At 37.8% G+C, this 17,633-nt stretch overlaps 2 protein-coding genes across 3 annotated transcripts; both read right to left on the minus strand.

Annotated features, from left to right (window-relative positions):
• Window positions 1–160: 160 nt before the first annotated feature.
• Window positions 161–5,293, minus strand: LOC118276390 (regucalcin). Of its 2 annotated transcripts, none has more exons than XM_035594687.2 (5): window positions 5,132–5,293; window positions 2,135–2,291; window positions 1,639–1,845; window positions 1,144–1,356; window positions 161–877 (listed from the first exon to the last, which is right to left on the minus strand). In XM_035594687.2, exons 2-5 carry the CDS (start codon window positions 2,289–2,291, stop codon window positions 543–545), a joined length of 912 nt encoding a protein of 303 aa, XP_035450580.2. In that variant the 5' UTR covers window positions 5,132–5,293; the 3' UTR covers window positions 161–542. The 2 variants fall into 2 exon arrangements, with proteins under 2 accessions (XP_035450580.2, XP_035450579.2); XM_035594686.2 differs by lacking the exon at window positions 5,132–5,293 and adding an exon at window positions 4,579–5,019.
• Window positions 5,294–5,583: 290 nt separating this feature from the next.
• LOC118276075 (putative bifunctional UDP-N-acetylglucosamine transferase and deubiquitinase ALG13) lies at window positions 5,584–17,267 on the minus strand. Its single transcript, XM_035594222.2, has 14 exons — window positions 17,088–17,267; window positions 16,588–16,835; window positions 16,413–16,510; window positions 15,934–16,088; window positions 14,566–15,024; window positions 13,898–14,191; window positions 13,524–13,714; window positions 12,523–12,642; window positions 12,200–12,299; window positions 10,173–10,683; window positions 9,976–10,074; window positions 9,734–9,891; window positions 9,390–9,531; window positions 5,584–9,004 (listed from the first exon to the last, which is right to left on the minus strand). Exons 2-14 carry the CDS (start codon window positions 16,816–16,818, stop codon window positions 8,977–8,979), a joined length of 2,586 nt encoding a protein of 861 aa, XP_035450115.1. The 5' UTR covers window positions 16,819–16,835; window positions 17,088–17,267; the 3' UTR covers window positions 5,584–8,976.
• Between the last annotated feature and the right edge of the window lie 366 nt (window positions 17,268–17,633).

Genomic DNA, 17,633 nt, shown 5'->3' on the forward strand with positions numbered 1-17,633 from the left:
AGACAATGAAATAGAGGATAATGTGAGAGAACCGTGCAAGTTGATTGATGCATTGGTTCATTTCAGTCATTACTTTTAACCTGACAATGTACCACCAGTACAGCTAACTTTCACTTTCATTAAATTGGGGTACTATATACTTATAAGAGAAACAACAAAATAATAATATATTTCTTTAATAATAATTGTAACACGGGCATATAAACAATAAATTCATTAAAATATTTCATATAATAATATCTTTGAGTTTAGATTACGTATTCATAACAAACATTCAGTCTAATATTGGTCTCCTTGTCATTTTGGTTTATCATAATTTTATTTCAATTTAAACAATACCTTACTATAGTTTACATACTTACAAAATTGTATATAGGCTTATGTAATAAAATATTTCACTAACTGCCACACACAGACCCATTTAATGATTACTTAAAGTATTCCTTAGTAACAATTTTGTATCGAAAACAATTGCTAAAGATTGGGTTAAGTAATCATCAAATTACTCTGAGTACGGCAGTAAATTACAAATGATTAAATAGTTAAAGCTTAAAGCTAACATTGGGGAATCCTTTGACCCCAAGTCCGGTGACCATGAACGTGGACCCACAGGGAGGATCCTGGGCTCCACGGATGTTGAGGCTTGCGGTGGTAACAAACATGATGTCGTAGTTGGGACCTCCGAAAGTGGCCGAGGTCACTTGCAACGCTGGGATGGGGACCTTTTGCAGTAGCTCTCCAGTTTTAGGATTAATTTTGAGGATGCAGGAGCCTTCGAACACAGCAACCCATAGGTTCCCGTCAGTGTCGATGGTGGTGCCATCTGGGACCCCTTCTATCTTGTTCTTTTCGAAGTCAAAGATGTACTTGACGTTGGCTGAAACAAAGTTTTCTGAATTAAAATGTCTATAAGTACCAATGTAACTTTTTCAGAGTTATATGTACTTTCTAAGATTATTTTAATTTCTAATTATAAGTTTGGAATCGCCAACCCGCATTGAGCAAGCATGGTGATTAATGCTCAAACCTTCTCCATGTGAGAAGAGGCTTTGGTCAGCAGTAACCACTTATAGGCTGATGATATATAGCTTAGAACTCGTGGAAGTCCTTCAACCAAAAAATCCCAATCAAATATCAACTTACAAATGTCTCCAGTGTCCACATTGTAATCGTATCTCCTGATGTTCTTCTCGAGTGAGTCGGTGTAATACATGGCCCTCTCCCGGAGGTCCCAGGCCAGGCCGTTGGAGATGCTGACCTCTTTGACCACCTTCGTCATCTTGCCTCCATCCAGGCGGAACAGGTTGCCTCTGTTGTAGGTGAAGTTGCCTGGAGGATCCTCGTGGCCCATGGTTCCTGTGGAAGAAAATTTTAGGATGAATATTTGATTACGTCAAATTCCTTTCCACATAGGTAGCCTTCACCAATTTATTGTGTATTTCTTATAACTTTGGCCTGTATCTAATCACGTAAACTGTCGAGTATCGTTGAACACTTAACATAAGCCGTAATTAACAGGCACTTCTGTAATCTCGTGACTTTATGCTAACCACGCGTCGTTTGAACAAGTAGACTAATATCTAACTTGTGGATTTAAGAAGAAATATTTGGTTTACATGAAAGTCTTCAATATCTGACCTGCAAAAACTCTGCCCCTAGGATCAGCTTTGCCATCGTTGATCCTGTTGGTGGGTATGTCACGGTCCACCTCTCCGAGCTCCTTCACCACGGTGGCCGGGCTCCCATCAGCCCCATCCCACCTGATCACCTGGAACTTGCGCTCCACACCCACTAGGAACTGGTCAGTGGTGCCCTCTACCGGCACTATGAAGCCCACACGACCGCCTGCAACAGTTCAGAAGAATTGTTTAGCATTGATTATAAATTAACAATGATAAAAGAAAGAAGGTGAATTTAAAGAGAGTGATAATATCGTCCAGAGGGAAATGATTGTGAAAATTTCTAGTAGTTCTTTTTTAGTTTTATTTACGAGCATAGATTTAAAAATATAATAACTTTGAGAGGCTTTTCGAAAAATAATAGCAGCTTCATAGTGTCTACCACAAATGTAGCCTAACTAAGTAAGTCCCACTTACAAAGAGCTAAAACAAACCGAACTATATTGCCAACTCACCAACTTTGGTCTTGGTGTGTACTCCGGTGGCGGGCACGTACTTGTGGATGGTGTGCTCCTGGATGCTGACGAGGAACAGCGCCTGCTGCTGCTCGTCCCAGTGCGGGCCCTCGCCCAGCAGCAGGGGCTCCGTGATCTTCTGCACTTTTACCGACATCTGGGAGGCGTGGGCAAGGAAATTATTAGCTTTTTATTACTTTCTTTGCCTTAATGTGGTTTTTACCATGGATTATCTGAATTCCCTTTTTACGCTATAGGTTGATGAACTGATTTTTTGATGGTCATCGAAACTGAAATGTTCAATTCCTAATAGGTTTTTTCAAATTCTTTTCCAATATGGGGATGGCCCTTTTCAGAAAGTCTTGCTGTAGATTTAGTTAGGTATGTTATCAACTTACGGAACTTATCAACACACATCTAACCCTGGATTTAATCTAAATATATAAATTGTTTTCAATTAAGATTTCATTAAGTGTGAAATTAGTTCTGCTCATTTGAAGTACCTAGGTTGGTACCTATTCTCTAGCTGTGCATCACGTAACCACAGACGATTGTTGAGATTAAAAAGATATGAATCTCGTAGAAAATGTTTGTCCAAACATTATTATCTAGAACTTAAGTGTTTTATAATAATATTTATACGTAAACCTAAGCATTCCCTATTGTCTCATTGATGGAGTCACCGCAAGTGTGACTTTCGATGTAGGTAGGTACTACTACTAGGGTCCACACTTACCGCCGTACTCAGAGTCATTTAATGATTCCTTAACCCAGCCCTAAGCAATCGTTTTCGATACAAAATCGTTACTAAGGAATACTTTAAGTAATCATTTCTCTGCGTATGGCAATTAGACATAAGGAAGTATAGGTACCTCTCTTTAGGTGCCTATATTATGTTTGGGATTATGCAAGCCTGGATGTAAGAGGAAAACTAACTCAATCAACAACACTCAATCAAGATTATACCCTCAGATACGATATCTCGATTACACTGCAATTATTTTCATGAACCTACTAATGTTGTTAATACAAGAGTAATTAACTGGTTGATTAATACGAGATAAATAAAAACAAGCAATAAATTGCATGACAAAACTATTTTGTCGATAGTGTCGATACATACCTAAGTAGTTTATTTCGCACTAATAAAAGTGGAAAGTCATTTTCAGAGATTAGGGATAACTAATTACGACTATTTACTATTTGACTATTGTTTAGGGTCGATAGTCCGTCGATGCCATCGATCGACATCGGTTGACATTGATCGATTAATATGGTAGGTTCAATTGGTGTGGCAGAAATTATCGATCGAAGTCGACTTATCCATTCTACCATCGATCGACGATCGCTCGATTGATGTGGTAGTACCCTTACAAATACTGTATTAAATAGGTGTTTTTTAAGTACTAGGGCTTAATCCTCTCCGGAGCTGGTCTAGTTAGAGGTCTCGGTGCCCTTGTCGGTGCTAAAGGTGACCACCAGAGTGGTTTTAGTGAGGTAGAAATCCCACACTCCCTAGTCTTTCTCCCCCAAAAAACTAAGCGACTTTTGAAGGTATTTTTCCAAAAGCTTTGTGCAATTAAGCTACACATTGCATGACAGCCGATTGCCGCAAGTTAGATCCCATTGGGAAAAAAAACAATTTTTTATGCTATTGAAATTATTTATGTTTTGGTGTGATGTGTAGGTACCGGTATACGTAATGTTTACAAACAAATCAACGACACATGAAATCTTACACCTAGTGACGGGTGGGCGCAAGTTTAATATCATTCAAAAGCCAAAATATTGTCTTAAAATACTTCGAAATTAATTTAGTTTCGAGTAATAGGCATCCATACTTATCAGTACAAAATGTTTATAGTTAAGTAAGTATTATATAACGAAATAGTTCAAGCACTGATAACACACTTGAAAAACATTAAGTTTAAAGTGTAGATAAAGCGATGCTTACCTATCTAGTTTAAGTTTTGATTTATCAATAGTTTAAGTGTCTATTATTTTCATGTAAGTAGCTGTTGAAATTATCTTGTAACACTTATTGTAATAGTAGGTAAGTGCTTGGAAATATTTATGTAGTACCTATATATTGTAAATACCAACCTAACTATCTAGTATCTACTTAGGTACCTACTTATTTTGTTTCGTCAATTTATGTTACCGAATATTTCTTCAAACAGTAGATCTCTAACAATTAATAAATCATAAAAAAAATTGATATATTATTAATTTTTAACCAAATAAAGTTATATTACATTTAGAAAATAATAATTCATCACGCTTGAATAATATGTACATACTTAAATGCAAAACTTTAAAGAAAATATTTTCACGGAAAAAGAATTAAAAAATTATTCAAACTACGAGTCACTGACCTCTTAATTAATCAACGAATCATGCACAACTTAAAATAAATTACAAGACAACTAGCAGTAACCACATACCTTGCACCGCGGGAGTCTCTCGGCAAATAACGCCGGTTGCAATTGACAAACAATAAATATCTAAATCTTCACAAACGTGGACGTTATGATAACTAACTGTGCGTTTCCGTCGCGGTAGGCTCGCTACCAAGCCAAACAACTGGCTTATTGATACTACTCACGATAACAAGCACTTGTTTCTACAAGGTCAACCGATTGTCCCCCTGAGTACTACGTCTGTAAAGATGCACTCATTACAAGACCTGCCCCTATAAAGGAGCTCTTTAATTCATCATAGACTGCGTACTAGTTCACAATAAAACATCTATACTATTTTACTCGTGTCGCGATAAGAATTTTGAACTATTAGACTATATTATGCACTTGTTTTCGTGTCCTAGAAAACACAGCTCACGTTTATGTGCAATATAAGTAGGTAAATCAAGTAGGATTAAGGAATTTATGCAGTTACAAACAAGATAATATTTAGATAAGCACTACTTAGTACTTATGCAATAATGAATAAATATAAAGTTATTTATTTACTTTTAAAGTTTCAAACATTTTAGGTTACCTGTCAAACCAAGTTGCACAGCCACCGGCACTCACGATAGTTTGATCTTAATTGATAGAGAGGTAGCAACGAACAACCAATGTTAAGTTAGTCGATTGCTATCTCAATAACTCGCCAATTATTTTACGCAACAGTACTCATAGGCGCAGACCCCACACTATTTCCAGTTATGCCTTTTTATTATTATTATTTACAAAGTCGTGAGAGTGCATCCGTTATTACAAATATCCACTTTACTCAAACTAGAACTTCTCTTGATACAGTATATAAAGTAAACATGAGCTGCCTTACAAGGCACAATTCCAGATTTGATAGGAAAATTATTCACCATGAAATACTTAATCAAGAGTACAAAACAAATATTGAATTTTAGCATATTTCTATCTGTATAAGATTAAATTAATCATTCACCTAAGTACCGAAGGTAATCAAGTTGAAATAAAACACACATGAAAAATCAGTTTACATTTATTGATGGAATTTTGAAAAAGAATTACAAATAACATCTCAAAGGCGGACATTACCCTAACTTTGAGCACTGTACAACCATATAGTAAGACATACATGTACCTATAATAGTATTATTCACAACACAATTATTGTATTTACTAATGTATCTTTAACACTGATATGACAACAAGAATTTTGTTCTACGGCAGTGATGTTGATCGTCAAGATGCTACTCATGGATGACACTGCTCGTTTCTATCATACATCAAAGTTTAACTTGGCACACAAACTTATACAACTACGCTGAGAACAAAACATATATATTTTACGCCCTAACTGACGAGATTACAAGTAACTGACGGTATACTTAAATAAAGTAACACTAGACTATAGTTACGTAAACATTAATTAACGACTAACATAAAATTCTAACCCCTAGTGATTTAAACTAATACTGAAAACCGAAAATTATAATTAACATGAACATGACACGTAACCTGTCGCAAGAACACTTGTATTTTCTCTTTAATATTTTCTTTAACAACTCTGTAAAACATTCAAGATTTCGCTACTATACGCAAATATATAAATCTATGCGTAATATACAGTAAATATTAATATATAATTATGTTCGAAGTGTAAATGTGAAGTATAATAACCATGGGCGGAATTAAGGTACATCCTTAGTGATCAATAAATAAACAATCAAATATAAGGAATAATATTTGTATATACAGACAAACTCATCTGCCTGTTATGTAATTATAGTAATAGATATAAAGCGATCTGTTCTCGTATTACAAATGTCTGCCAACAACATAAACCAATCGTTACTGAGATTACTTGAGAATCACAGCCAAATACTTAAATAAACAATCCAAAACACGAGTCAATTTTGTCATTGTCTGCAGACGTAACAAGCGGTCTCAAACCGGCACGCGTAAACAAGATTATAGCAACGAAAGGAACTGTTAAATTAAATATGGCGTACTACACGTGTATATTACTGAATGTTCCCAAAAAGGAGATCTCAATTTCCCTCGGCTCTATCTCTCCAGCCTCTGAGACATAAATGCAGCGTGCACCGACTAACGTACTAAATGCAGAGACTAGGCGATTTAGAGAAAATATCTATAATAATACTAATGCAGTTGTCTTGTAAACAAGGTTACTGATGGTCCCGCTTACATTAAATGTTAATAGAATTTGAACAAGTACTTAAATACAAGTAAACAACTAACAAACCCAAGCACCAGTTTTCTTACGAATGTTATTTTTAAATGAGATCAAAGTAGGATACTTGATGTGTTCACGTTATTTAATTCACATTTTAGTATTAAGTGCTGAATGTTTGATTGGAGATTCAAAAGGTCTGCGTTTATATTGAGCTTGAGATCGGAGAATATTTAAAAGTAAATCTACTCTTAGTGCGAACCTAAACAGAGGCGTGTGAAACCGTCTTGACTTACTCTAACTAAACTAAAATTAAGCCGAAAAGAAACTTATCACTACACAAGACTCGACTAATATTGCGACTTGGTACAGAGCCCATACAAACTAGCCGAGGCTGAATAGTCAAACCTGCGGCTAAGGTGTAACTAGAGTACATGTGTCGTGACAAGCGATAAAAAAATACTTAAGACTCAGGAAACTTAAATTTGCGACATAAAAACTACAATAAATTGTCTTAAAATTTACAGTTTCACCTTACATTACAAGGAATGATATACAGCGCCTAACAACTACGTAACATTTGTATGTATGTATAATGCTGTAACATACAAAAATATCACGCTTACCCTGTTCTAATCAATTTTGCAGCACCAATGAACACTTGTGGATTAACAATTTCAAAAACGGTTTCTATATAGTAATTATATAGTATACTACATTTAATTGGCATACAAAAATGGAGAAGGTTTCAGTCAAATTGATCACAGTAATGGAAGTTAACAATCGGGAATTTGAACGGGTTCAGAAACTAACGTTGTGCGACCTTCGTCCCTTATGTTAAGTACAAGTACATATAATGGAATTTTACTACTTTTCAACAACAGTTATTGACGAATGTTTATTCCCACATCGTAATAAATAACAAATGAACGTGCCATTCTGTGCCAGGTATCTGCAACTAATGTTAGAAGTATGAAACATAATGCTAGGCTGTTACTTTGAACGAGTCTTTGATGTATAATTGACTTTTCCAATATTTGTCTATATAATTGACGCGAGTCGCAAATGTATCCCACACAGCGTGGCACAATGTAATAATGCAACATTGACACGTTTTATCGAATATTTTCCACGTTAATTCGTATACTGATCTTATGATGACAATTGTCGTCGTATACTGAATTCAGTCACATTAGTAGCTCATGTTGCTATCAAGCCACTAGTGAACAAGTTGTAATCGGCTGAGTGAAATGAAATATTAATTGATGGTAAACATTTGGCAACTTTATATTATATCATTCAATCACGCAGCCGATAGTTCAGATGTTTATCTGGACACACACTGATACATAAACAGTAAATACATGGCTAGGAACTACATGTTTGTTCAAAATATTTAGATCACTTTAAAGTTCTTTCATAAGTCTAAGTTAATGATCAATTCAGTGCATATCCAGTTTATTATTGTGTATATTACAAGTACACATAAAAAATTAGCTTCACAAATGTAATATGTGTATGTTAATATGTATTCAGTGATAATATCGTTTGTTATAAATAGGTACTCAAATTTTAAACTAAAATGGAATTGAATTCTATTTTAGAATACAATTTGATTAGTATTTTAATTACGTAATTAGTTTGACCACAATCTAGTGTGACGGATGTATTTGTAATGATCTTGTAATGTGAATGATAGGGTAATTAATTACATAGTTCCTGTTAAGTATGAGTTCCAACTACACTTGGAATGTGGTAAACTGAATTACTTCCTCGACGCTGGCGTTGACGGACAGCACATAATATATCAACCACATCCATTGTTTTGTTTGTTAATAGCCTTGTAAATTTAATCATGTTGATGTACCGATTCAACTCAAATTAGTCGCATAACCGACTACGAGATTGACATAGTATTTTTAGCAGTGAAGACACACAATTCGGTAAACAGTTTAAATTGAAACTTGTCCATTATTCGAGTAAATTTTGATAGAGATTGTTATTGAAACTGAAAGTGTAACTGTACTTTTGTCTGAATAATTTTAGTGTATGTTTTATTCTAAAATGACAGTGATGAAATAACTTTAGTCGACAGTTTTGATTTTTCAAATGAATCATTTATTAAAGCTTGAGTACACAAAATGGGTATTAAGTGTGCTCAGCATCAAGAAACTGATGATGTATTTACCTAATGTGTGTGGTGATCCTTGAATGATGATGAGTTATGGAGCATGGAGACGCTGGGACGGCCTGTGATAAATCAAATAACATATTATGTAGATTTGAAGATTTAGTAGAGTGCAAAATGTGTATTATGTAGATTGATGTATGCATATACAATTTGACAACAAAATTAAAACAAGCTGTTAATCCAAGTACATAACAGAATTGTGGCCAACCTCCGAGGGTTGGTAAGCAGAAGGCCCCCCAAGGGGGAGTCCTTCATTTAGCAGTGAATGTTTTATGCATAATGATGGTGAATAATATGATGATATTAATTTGTAAAGTTTGCAAGCATTATATTGTTAGGGTCATACTATTTATGTACTTTTGAATAGAGGGATTTATGTACTCAAGCTTTTTATGTTAAACGTGTGTGTATGTGTGTGTTGATCGGTACGTGTAGTAGGTTTACTTGTGCTCTACGTGGTGTGGGTGTGGGTGTGGGTGCGGGGGCGGGTAGTGTGGCGCGGGGGGGTAGTACGCCTGCATGCCTCCCTCGTAGACACCTTCCTCGTAGCCCACGTAGCCCATTCCACCCATCATGCCCATCATAGCTGCAATAGAAGTTTCGTTTATCATCAGAAATGATATAAAGTCAAATGAGTTCCATGTAAGAACATACTGATTGCCTATAATTCATACTACATGTAACAGAATAAACAGGACATTGCAGATGCTGGTATACACCATGAAAATAAACAGTTTGCTGTCGGTGGTACAGAGTCACGAAAAGGTATTTTGTGAGTACTTTCTTACCGGGATCAGTCTCAACAGGGTAGTATTGTATGGGGTACATAGGCGGTGGGTATGGGATGTATGGCAGGGTGATCATCGGTTGTTCCATCACACACTCTCCCTCGCCAGCGCCGCTGTAGCCAACGTGAGGACCGCGCGGCTCGCCGTGAGAGTTACGACTGAAACCAGGAAAGACTCAATTAGTACTTTTGTTTTCATTGAAAATTTGTGCACAGTCTGAAATTAAGTTATGTTCAACGTACCGGTTGTTAGGGCCCTTGTTGCCCATATTGTTGTTGTGCTTGTTCTGGTTGTGGTTGGAATTTTGATTGCCGTCCTGGTTGCCGCCTCCGCGCTTGAATCTGTTACAAAATGAAAATCATACAGCTATTATTCCCTGGCCACTTCACGACAAGAAGAAATGTAAGGGTGAAAATAATAGTTTTACCGAGACACCGACCTGGGCCCGAGCAGAGGTCGCTGGCCGTTGCCCTTGGGCTGGTTGTTGAGCGGCGGCTTGTCGTTGTTGGGCGCGGGCTTGTGCTTGTGGTGGTCGGGCGCGTGGTGCGGGCGCTCGGCCAGCGACACGTGCGCCAGCTCGTGCGCCAGCTCGCGCGGCGAGTAGTGGCGCGGCGGCCCGTACGTGGCCCACACGCACTCCACGCCCAGGTTGTAGTAGAAGCGCAGCGTGGGGATGTCGTTCATGGGCAGGTCGGAGCCGTTGGGCTGCATGCTCTTGAACACGTGCGCGTTGACGCCGGGCGGCGGCGGCGGCGGCACGTGCGCGTGCGGCGGCGGGGGCGCGTGCGGCAGGCCTCCGCCCCCGGCCGCGCCCCCGCACCACACCACGCTCTTCACGCCGCACACGTAGGGCGCGCACGCCCCGCCCGCGCCCACGCCCGGCATGGCGCCCACGCCTGCCACCGGGTACCCGTTGCCTCCCACGCCTCCTCCTCCAGGATTCATCACGTCTACAGACAAAACTTTGTTTTAAGTATACTTTGTACACAATGGTTAAGTCGAAACAAACAAACTCTTTCCTGCGATTTACTAAAAATAAGAATGACGTGATCTACAAAATAACGGGCTTTTCAGATTAGTCGGCAAGACACCATTTATTTCAAGCAAAATAATGTCATGTTTCAAAAGAAATTAGATAACCCTATCCAACACTTCCTTTGACTTTCAAAAGAACTAATCTTCCTCTTACGAATAAACTAAGTAATGTTATCAAATACTATGTAATTGCAAGCCGCGAGTCAGTCACCAATGTTTACAAACAATCCCGGCTCCTAAACAGGGGGTTCCAAGTTCCGACAACATTGATTGCGTAATTCGTGACCCATATTGTAATTAGTTCAGGGATAAAGCCCTTTTCTTAAACCCGTTATATTTCTCCTGTTCCAGTGCTACAAGTATCACGATTACATCATGCATTGAGGACCCTTTGTGAGCGCACCCCAGTAAACCAGCTCTATTGGTGTGACACGTGACTCGGCGTGACCCTCCACACTAACTGACAAAGGAATTATGTCAAGTGATTGCACTGAGCAGACCCGTACATGTACAGCTACCTATAATACGAAAGTGATTTCATTCGCGATATTTTGTTTTATTAACACAGATTCTTAGCCGGCAAAAGGATAATGATACTGAACATTTGAGATTTAACGAAGAAAATGAGATAAGAATATAACCCAGATTCTTTAAAGAATAATCTGTGTCAAAAATAGATTTAACCATTAGGTGATCCGTCTACTCGTTTGCCTTCTATCGCATGAAAAATATTAAAACAAATAATGAATGTTTCATTCAAATCATCAACAAACCCTCCTTTTAGCATATACAAAGATAGTAAATAATGAAATAAATACACATACCTTACAGGCTTCTCCCTATCTCCTTACGATTTGTACACAACTCCCATTAAATACATACTAACTAATTTACTTTCTCATTACCATTACTAAGTAGCTTCTGATTACGGTAATTAGAAAAATATGTCGTCTCATTTATATTGCAACATAGAAAGTGCGACGTGGAAATACAAAGCAAATATTCAATTAAATCGTTGTGGTAATTCTTTTTTAATTGCTGTCATTAATAATTGTCTTTATCGATATTGCAAGAACGCCATTGACTTAGAAAGGGTGATGGACAATTACAAACACCTGAGGATTAAGATGAAATTCTACATTCATTAGGGATAGAAGATATTTTTCTTTAATAAATTGTCCTACGCTAGTACTTAGCAGCCATGATAGCTCAGGAGGAAACGACGCGCGTGAGAGAACGAATCTTCTCACCCCCAACCGTCGCAAGAGACTCTCCGGGCGTCGGGGATCGCGCGACGACGTCCGGCCACCATAAGTAAGAGTCTGACACTCCCCCCGCCTCGCCCAAGGCGTAAGAAGACATTGTGTGATTTCCCCCTCAAAATAAAAACTCAAACCACAAAGTGTCTGGATTCTGGTTACAAGGACTTACTGGTATAGGTGGTCAGCGTGTTTGTGGAGGCCGGTGTGGAGGACCGCACTGACGCCGGGGATGCGATCCCATGCGCCACCATGTCCCCGCTACCTCCCGCCTGATAACACAAACAAAACCGTAGAATACTTAGGATTACACATACATTAAAGGTACAAAAACAAACTCGGTCATTTACAATTTAAACTTTATTACTAAGCAAAGTAGGTATATAGTTCAATCCCAATAAATGAATCACTTCGCTTGCAGTGATAAGGACGTGCAGTAGCATGTCCCTTTAGTGTCATCAAGGTATCACACATTGCAAGTACTATTGCACTGACCTGGTTATGATGATTCTCATTTGGCGCGCCGCCATTTGGTTGAGGATGTGAGAGTTCTAGGGGCGGAGCTCCCGCGCCCGGCCGGCAGTCCACCATTAGGGGGAGAGCTTCAACTTCAACCTAGTAACACATACCAACAATTAATATATTACACCAAACTTCAATAAGTCTACAAATACTTACTATTTTAATAAATTGCTGACAGGCGCTTGTCGCGTTTGAATTTGCCACAAAAATGTTCGTCGTCAGCGCACAAAACACGTAAGATACGAGCGAGGCGTCGTTATCAAATGAATGATTGATTTCAACGCGCACCATATAAGAATACCATGACCCTTAAGGGATTTGTTTTGGCAAAATGAACGATAGAATTAATAATTGTTGTGTTTTCCTGTCAGCAACTTATCCGTGTCTACTCGCTAAACACATTACGTACAATACAACAAATCTAAAAGTAATAAACATCTACCGACAAACTATTTACTAGACTACAACACAATCATGATCCCAAACAACACTAGTCTAGAATAGCTACGATATGGTACTTTGGGTGCGATTTATAAGCACGTCACTTTATTTCATACAAGTTATATTTTTTTCAAATTTAATGTGCGTAAATTATATCCTTAATGTTTCACTCATAAACAAAATTAAGAAACACTCCGATGAGTACCTTCTATCAGCCGATCAATAAAGGATTAAAATTGGTGAACAGATATAGCCCTCTTGATGTTTAATGGGGCTTCAAGGAAAAAAAACAAGAAATGCGTAACAATAACAAAAATGTAATACATAATTGGCTTATAAAAATGAGCAAATATCAAGAGGCAGGCTTAAGTTACAAAACACTTGTACCGCCTACGGGAAATGTATTTATGGAACATCTTATAGGATTACCCGAAAAAATATGTTCCGACAAGGTAAAGTTGTTTACTAATAGCAGTCAAGTGATATGCTTACAAGTCACCCAAACGTTGTTCTATTATCTAGCTACAACTAACAGGCATCGGCTCAAAGTTAAGGAAGTCCAGGTGCTGGTATGTAAAGTCGACGTTGTTTTGGAAAGCTAGCCCTGTCTCCTCGTTCCACGACACTTTGCTCGGCTTGCTCACTTTCTCGGGAGCCTTGTCGTCCGGGGCCACCTTGGACTTGTTCCGGGCCTTGCTCAGACCTTGTTTCAGAGTGATGTTGCCTGCTCGTGGAACATTAATTGAGTAGGTACGGCAATTTGTAAAAGCGTAACACTATTTCAAATTGTGCTCAAAACTAAATATATGTGCGTTATTAAAAGTAGAGCAAGCAAGTAATAAAAAATAAAAAGAAGCATTCCAATCACAAGACGTAAAATTAAGAATTTTGTAAAACAAGATCGAACCTATTTGCTGTAACATTTGGCTCAGAGTAAGGAACTGAGAATGAGCTCGCGAGTATCTGTACGGAGGGGCCCACGGTCTTATTTCCTCGAGAGGAAGCGGCTCCAGCTGTTCGAAATTGACAACTCGCTTCTCGCCGAGCTCCTCTATGAACACGAGGCAGGGACCGCCGTCAGGTCGCATTTCTTGGATATGGCAGTGATACGGAACAGTCTGCTCCGGCTGCAGTTTGCACAAACATTTGACGCCCACTTGGAGGGTCGTTCCATCGGAATATCTCGCGCCATAACGCATTTCTGTAATACCATTTCATAAGTACCGAAATAGGCAAATTATATGTAAAAATAATTCCTTCAAAATGAACTGGAATAGGCAACTGAAACGTCCAAACAAAACAAATCCTCGGGTCTACTGGCCTCGTTACATACGAAATTACTTCGTCATTTCCGTTCTTGCGAAAATTGCTAACAAAAACACAAAAAATTCACGAGAGAAAGCTGTTGTGAATACTTATAACCAGTCAACAATCAGGAAAACGAATTAGCCAAGCGTCCAATCGACCGAAAACTGCAGGTAGCCCGGAACAAGGCCGGTAAAATACAATTAGCCTAAAGATTTAGTTTGTCTAGAGTTTCTGCTCCTATTCAGTTCATGGGGAAAACTTCAGTACCTCGTCTGAGCTCGCTCCACACGTCAAACTCTATGTTCCTGTAGATATCAGGGTCTAAGGCTTTTGCCACTTTATATGGAAACGGAGTGATTCCATTATCAAGCAAGTCTTTCGCGCTGTTTACGTTCAAGCAATTCATGCATACGTTCTCGAGCTGTATCAGGCTGCGGTTGAACACGAAGATGCTCAGAGACTCCTTCAACAGGCTAGCCCTTTCTAGATCTTCAGTGTGGTGCTTACATTTGAGCGCTAACGCGTTGCTGCTCCTGTCCTTATCATCGTCAGCAGCTTCTATGAATATTTTAGCTCTTTCTTTCTGCTTTTTGCGACGTTCTACGTTCTCGGACATAAAGTATTCGATATGGTTCGAGGGTACTTTGTCGTGGAGCATTTTGTCGACGGCGTAAGATAAGTCTTTTAGCTGATAGACACCGTCGTACAGTATTTCGTATACTAGAGCTATAAGCACAATGTTCAGTTTTATGTTCGTATACTCAGAAATGAAGTAAAAGTAAAGCAATTTGTATTATAAAAGCACTCAATCAAGTACACACTTTCACCTTTTCTGACTGATCTGAGACAATGAAAGGCTGCAGTATGTTGAACTGGATGGTGTTAAATCATATCCCACAAAGTAAATAAAGTAACATATTTAGAGCTACCATTGACTTCCAAACCACTAAAATGGAAGAGTCAAAATGAAGATTATAAATAATATAATCCTCTAATCAAGAAAATAATTACAGAATATTACAATAGCCTCCCTGTATAACTATTGTTCCACATAGCCATTTGCAAGCTAGGTGTTTATGTTTGTTACTTTGTTGTAGACATAATATGAGTGATAAGGTAAGGGTTAATCAGCAATTCAACACTGAATCATTCAAGAGATTCTAGTTGTTTGATACTAGGTACTGAGAATTTTGGAAATGTACTAATGAAATCCAAAATAACATTTGAATTGCAGGAATAAAGTGCTCCAGTTTCCTACTAAAATTATATTTAAATGCCATGCAATAAGAAAATGCAAATGTTTGTGATGATGAATGTGGATACTTGTGACTGTTTCATGCAAAATCTACTGAAAGCAGATCAAGATGTAATTGGACACAGAGATGAATTATTAGTCTGGAAGAGCATATTATCAGCCATATTTTATTCAGGGAATATGTCTCTAATGTGCACAGACAAATAGCACCATAGTAATTGGTGCAGTCGCAAGATCTAACTTTTAATAAGAAATGCCAGCAAACCGCTTACATTCATGAATCAGATCAGCCAGTATAAGTGAAAAACAAAAAGCCAATATTCAAGTAAGTACCATTGGCTGAGAATTTTCCAGAAAATTTTAACAGAATACAAACTTACACTGGCAGTAGGATGAGGTGTTTATGAAATCTTTTGTGTAGACCACATCAAAATGTTTAGTGTCGGGTGAGTAAAACAAGTATATGGGGTCTCCATAACCATTGCATATCTTTGTCTGAGGGCCCTTGTTAGCTTCAAATATTACAAAGTCACGTCTGCAATGTTTTTTAAAGTTACATCTTTTAAATCCTATGCCTAACACAAGCTGTGGTGTTTTATTTTTCTTTCCGATTAAGTGATCAACTTGGACATTGTTGGTGTCAAGTGCAAATTAAAAATTTCCCAACGAATGAAGGTATGTTACAATTAAAAAGTTAGAAAGCTGAGATTGTCAATAAGTAGGCAGCAGTTTCATCACAATAATGATGATCATTACTCCCATTTGACAAAATTACTATCATACTTGTAATAGGCACAGTATAAAATTAAAAATATAAATCAAGATGTGGGTAGACAAAATTTCATAGAAAATGTCTTACCTATAGAGATGGCTCATGGCCGATATTTCAATTAAGCCGCCCCACTCTGATGGGTTTGACATCTCTTTGAGATAATTTTCAAACGGACAAGTCAATGACTACAAAACAAAAGCACATTATGTTAAGAGTCTGCCAGAATCTGAACATTATCTGATAATTAAATGGCATACCCTACCCCTTCGAAGAGATGCCGTTTGGAAGCCATGAACTGAACGCAATCCAGCCGGACTTTATGAAAGTATCGCTGGGTGTTATAAATGTTCTCAGAGACCGCCCGGAATAGGCAGCTAGAGTCCCTAGCTGTATGTTTACGGAAAAATCCCATCTCATCCAACCACCTGTCCGGCTCCGAGGAACGCTTGTGTATCTTCCACGGCCCGCGACAGCGGATCGGGGAAGGCGACATTGTACACTGCTAACAATCTGCAGGTAAACAAAAACAAATGACGCTGCCGCTTCGATCTACATATCCGCCAAATATTTCGAAGAGACCGGCTTACTTTACGTTCAATGAAGACACAAGATAAAGTAAATAAACAGATTAAATATCCAAAAAACCATATCGTAGCTATACCGTCATGAAGAATGCAAATGGTTGTTTTGCTGTCTACGATATACAACACGTGCAAATGTTAAATCTTACAAATGTCGCTAAAATAATATGAAAACACTTACTGAAATAGTAAATCCCAACTGCCAGCATCAGTGTTGAACTTTGTTTTATGTGCGAAGTTGTATTTTACGAAAATATAAAGAAAACTGCACGTGCCAAATGCAAACCGTCAAGAGCCGGCGGGAAGCAAATCAAAATTTACAAGACGGCAGACGGCATCTATTGCAAAAAACATAATGTTACCACACTGGAAGCGCATTCCTGATAACGTTTTATATCTCTTTCTAACAACGTTTATCTTCGTATCTTGCTGTTTCATTTTTTGTCTGTGAATGCTAGATAATGTTCCGATACGTACTATGAAACGCGCTATAAAAACCATAGACCACATAATTATGTGAATAGAAAATACAAAAATATAAAATATTATTAAAAATATCTTAATCAAATTATGAAATTAATAGAATTGTTTTATTCGTTAATAAATAAAGCTAAAATTAGTACGGTATTTCATTTTATTTATAATCAAATGTCAAAGACTGGTGAAAAAATCTATATTGTCTATTATTTTACTAGATCCATGCAAAAAATGTGTGGAATTTTATTTT

This window comes from Spodoptera frugiperda, chromosome 31, assembly GCF_023101765.2.
Source record: "Spodoptera frugiperda isolate SF20-4 chromosome 31, AGI-APGP_CSIRO_Sfru_2.0, whole genome shotgun sequence".
Classification (NCBI taxonomy): Eukaryota; Metazoa; Arthropoda; class Insecta; order Lepidoptera; family Noctuidae; genus Spodoptera; species Spodoptera frugiperda.

Bases quoted from the DNA above. Each gene is read 5' to 3' on its own strand.
- LOC118276390 (XM_035594687.2), bottom strand. From the start codon at position 2,291: ATGTCGGTAAAAGTGCAGAAGATCACGGAGCCCCTGCTGCTGGGCGAG. The intron at 1,357-1,638 runs GTCAGATATTGA...TTTCTTCCACAG, and splicing joins TAGGGGCAGAGTTTTTGCAG to GAACCATGGGCCACGAGGAT. The intron at 878-1,143 runs GTAAGTTGATAT...ACTTTGTTTCAG, and splicing joins TGTGGACACTGGAGACATTT to CCAACGTCAAGTACATCTTT.
- LOC118276075 (XM_035594222.2), bottom strand. From the start codon at position 16,818: ATGTCGCCTTCCCCGATCCGCTGTCGCGGGCCGTGGAAGATACACAAG. The intron at 16,511-16,587 runs GTAGGGTATGCC...TTTGTTTTGTAG, and splicing joins AACGGCATCTCTTCGAAGGG to TCATTGACTTGTCCGTTTGA. The intron at 14,192-14,565 runs GTACTGAAGTTT...ATGGTATTACAG, and splicing joins GTGGAGCGAGCTCAGACGAG to AAATGCGTTATGGCGCGAGA.